The sequence below is a fragment of the Octodon degus genome, unplaced genomic scaffold (assembly GCF_000260255.1).
Source record: "Octodon degus isolate 3935 unplaced genomic scaffold, OctDeg1.0 scaffold00123, whole genome shotgun sequence".
NCBI lineage: Eukaryota > Metazoa > Chordata > Mammalia > Rodentia > Octodontidae > Octodon > Octodon degus.
Genome location: NW_004524699.1, coordinates 5,365,436 through 5,369,404, shown reverse-complemented (window position 1 = coordinate 5,369,404; position 3,969 = coordinate 5,365,436). Strand labels below are relative to the sequence as shown.

General features: G+C 60.5%; 1 protein-coding gene across 1 annotated transcript in view; it reads left to right on the top strand.

The window, feature by feature from the left end:
* Window positions 1-3,969, top strand: part of Prdm12 (PR/SET domain 12) — a 30,073-nt gene that overhangs the window by 11,226 nt on the left and 14,878 nt on the right. Inside the window, exons 4-5 of the mRNA XM_004640564.1 lie at window positions 2,247-2,358; window positions 3,626-3,966. Coding sequence (XP_004640621.1) covers window positions 2,247-2,358; window positions 3,626-3,966 — 453 coding nt within the window. The remainder of the gene's footprint in view (window positions 1-2,246; window positions 2,359-3,625; window positions 3,967-3,969) is intronic.

The following is a 3,969-nucleotide window of genomic DNA, read 5'->3' as shown; positions in this document are numbered from 1 at the left end:
GCTGTGTAGCCCAGGCTGGCCTCAAACTTGAGGTACTGTGGCTGCCTCGGCCTCCTGTGCTGGGACACAGGTGCCTGTCAGCACGCCCAGCGTGATTATTGGGTTTTTGTTTTGTTTTGGCAGAACCGGGGATTGAACTCAGGCTCTTGCGCTTGCCAGGGAAGCGCTTATTCCACTGAGCCAGCTCCCGGCCCTCAGCGTGGTTATTGCTTACTTCCTATTTGCTGCTAGCTGTTCTTTTCACTCAGAATGGAAAGCCCGCGTGGCCTTGGTCCTGTTAGCAGACTGCGCGCTGCCAGCCCCTCTGCAGCCCCTGGCTGCACCTGCGGCGCCCGGGCCTCTACACGTCGCTGTGACAGAGCTGTGGCTTCTTTGAGGACACATGCGGCTGGAGAGCGTGGCAATGGCGTGGGGCTGGTGTCCGTGGTGTCCTGGCCTAGCCTGAGCTCTTCCTGGATCCGGAAGGCAAAGCCCCACCATGCTGGGCGCTCACCGTGGCAGGCTCGGAGCCACCCTGCGTGGCTCCAGCGACTTGATGTTCGCAGGCCCCTGGTGGCCCAGGAGAACAGCGCGGTCTTTCCAAGTCTCCCCGGTGCAGGGGCCTGGTCCAGGCTGATTCCCCTGGCGCAGCGACTGCTACTGCTGCCGGCTTTCTCTCCAGCCGTCTCTCCCCAGAAAGGCCCGGTGTCCTGAGACGTTGGGAAAAATGCTGACTGGAGGTTTGTGCCGAGCAGCGCAGCCATAGCAGGGCGGCGTCCAGCTTAGATGGCGCATCCGAGAGCAGCGGGCCGGGCCGGGCCGCGCTTGGTCCCTGCCTTACAGTTAAGGAAACAGAGGCCGCGGGCCAAGGCCACTCGAGCAGTGCGAGGGGCCTCCAGAGGGGACGGGCTCCTGCTCTCCCGGAGACCTGAAGCCCGGCTGGGGACCGCTCACATCGGAGGCAGAGCGGGGTCGGCAGGGGCCGTGTTCCCAGATGCCCTTGACTGAGGGAGAAGTGAACTGCGTAAGGACAGGAGGGACCCGTGACGTGGGGTCCGCCTGTGCTGCCCGGCAGAGCTGCTTCCTGCATAATCTGTGTTAAGTTACCTGCCGCCTGTACCCACGAGGAGTGTGACAGTCCCCCCTCCTTCCCTCCACCCTGGCCTCCTCTTTCCCTCTCTTCTGCCTTCCTTCCTTGCTTTTGTGGATCTACTTCCCCTTTCTCACCCCACCCCTCTTCCTCCTCCTCTGGTGCGGCCAGGTGAGCCCTGTCCTGCCTCGCTCACCCGAGCCCTCTGTTTGCCTCTCCCAGTGTCTCACAAAACCTCTTTCCTCTCCCCCTTTCCCACTGGCCTTCTCCGGACAGCCACCATGACTGTCGTTCCCCTGAGCTGACTCCTGCAGTGCATAGGCATGGTGGCCCCAGGCTGAGTCAGGCACGGCGGTTGCCCTCCTGCCCTACCCATCCCCTTGGGGTCAGCAGAACTTGATGCTAAGTTCTGAGGGTATCTGGGCTTGGATATAGTCAGGAGGACTTGGTGACTGAGGGTCTGGGATGTGGCAGAGTGGCAGGCCACACCCTGGCTGTGGAGGGACCTTCTCTCTGTGACCCTGCTCTGGGTAGTTTCAGACACCCCTAGTGGACTCTCCTGAGACTGGACCTGCCAAAGGCACAAGGCAGCTATTGCCAGGGGTGTGTGGTGTCCTCCATTGACCCAAGGGCAAGTGTCACAGCCAGCCCTCTGGGGACCAGGTCTCAGGATGCTGACAGCTATCCCTTTTGTCCTCTGCTCTGTCTCGCTGGGCCTGTAGGTTCCCATCTGGGAGAGGTGGCTGCCATTTATCAAGGCCAGGGGCCCCTTGGGGTGTCCCCTCTGGACCAAACCTTCCTGCCACTGTGATTGTCCCTGTGGACAGCCTCTGCCATCTCCTGGGCAGCTGTCCTGGCATCAGACGTAGACCCTTGTCACAGCCTCTGTGAGGCTGTACCCTGGGTATCTCCTGAGGCGGGCAGGCACACATCAGCCCAAGCTGTGCAGAGCCGTGTGGGGCGGGGAGGCCCTCGGGACTTGCTGCTTATGGGCCAGGACAGAGCTGCTTCCAGGACATTCTCAGGCAGGGCATGCCCAAGCACCCAGGAGCACACCACCCTTGTTCCTTGGGAACACCTGGGACAGAGATGACAAGGAGGCCTGGGGGCGGGGCCGAGGGTCTCCATGTCCCAGGACCCATGGCCTCCCTGACCTCCCTGGCCTCTGTCCCTGCAGATGATTCCCCCTGACCAGGAGCTGCTGGTGTGGTATGGAAACTCACACAACACCTTCCTGGGCATCCCAGGGGTGCCCGGGCTGGAGGACGAGCAGAAGAAGAACAAGCACGGTAGGGGACTTGGAGGGGCCCTGGGTCCAGCTGGGGGGATGGCAGCAGGAAAGATGGAAAGACAGTGGGGCCTGCGCTGAGTTCGGCCACGTTGTGCGGTCTTGTGCCCGCCCCAAGCCCCAGTTTCCTCGGAGGGAAGGTCTCAGCCAAGGCATCTCTGAACTCCTTTCCAGCTCACACGTACCCTGGCCCTGGCCCTAGCGCTGGTGCAGGAGCTGATGTTAGGTATAAAGCAGAGCACTTGGAGCCGGTGTGTGTCATGGACGCTGCTCTCCAACACAGACGCCTGCTCAGGACCTGTGCTGTAGGCCTGGCATGGTAGTGATGCTGGGGAAGAGGATCCCGAGTCTGACCACTGCCCGGGCAACTTAGCAAGACCCTGTCTCAAAAAAGAAAGAGGGTTTCAGTGCAAACACCTTTGGTTTACACTCCCATAGTGGGGAAAACAACAACATGGAAAAACAAAAAAACCCAAAACCCTACACTTTGCCCAATATTGGGCCAGCTCTGGTGTCCTGGGTAGGAAACAGAGCCCTGTGATAAGTACCAAAAGCCACCCTCAGCCCTTGCGGAATTTGATTGTGTTTATTTTTAGAGGAGAAACCTGAGGCCACTAAACTTCTGATTTTTACTTAGGGATGACACTATTATGACCTTCCAGGCCTGAGAACCTGACTTGCAAACCAGCTAGTACAAAGCTGGAGGTTGATGGATATGTGGGAGATGAATTAGCGATGGTTGTTTTTGATTAGGTTCCTTTTTTTTTTTTTTTGTGCCGAACCGGGGATTGAACTGAGGCCCTTGTGCTTGCCAGGGAAGCACTTATTCCACCGAGCCATCTCCCTGGCCTCCCCCTTTTCTTTTCCCCTAATACTTGCAGTTGAACTCCGGCCTTCATACATCCCCAGCTTTTTTGCTTTGAGACACAGATTCACCAAATCGCTAAGTAGCCCAGGCTGGGCCCCCAACTTGCTGTCCTGCTTCAGCCTCCCGCAGTGCTGGGACCACAGGTGTGCACCATCATTTTCAGCTCCAGATTCTTAGCTAACAGATGAGCAGGCTAGGGAGGTTAGGGAGCAGGGTCACTTAACTCCCCCAGGGCTCCCTGCGGGCTGGGGGACCCAATTCCTATTTGACCCCAGCGCTCAGGTCTGCAGAGCGCAGCATCCCAAGCCGGCTGGGGCCCCCAGTGGTGCGGAGCATGGAGTGGCGTGCATGATGCACGTGTCCTGCGGCTCTAACCTGTCCTGTGTCCTCCCGCCCCCAGAGGACTTCCACCCCGCAGACGCGGCTGCGGGCACGGCCGGCCGCATGCGCTGCGTCATCTGCCACCGCGGCTTCAACTCCCGCAGCAACCTGCGCTCGCACATGCGCATCCACACGCTGGACAAGCCCTTCGTGTGCCGCTTCTGCAACCGCCGCTTCAGCCAGTCGTCCACGCTGCGCAACCACGTGCGCCTGCACACGGGCGAGCGCCCCTACAAGTGCCAGGTGTGCCAGAGCGCCTACTCGCAGCTGGCCGGCCTGCGCGCTCACCAGAAGAGCGCGCGCCACCGGCCGCCCAGCGCCGCGCTGCAGCAGCACTCGCCCGCGCTCCCCGCGCCCCACGCG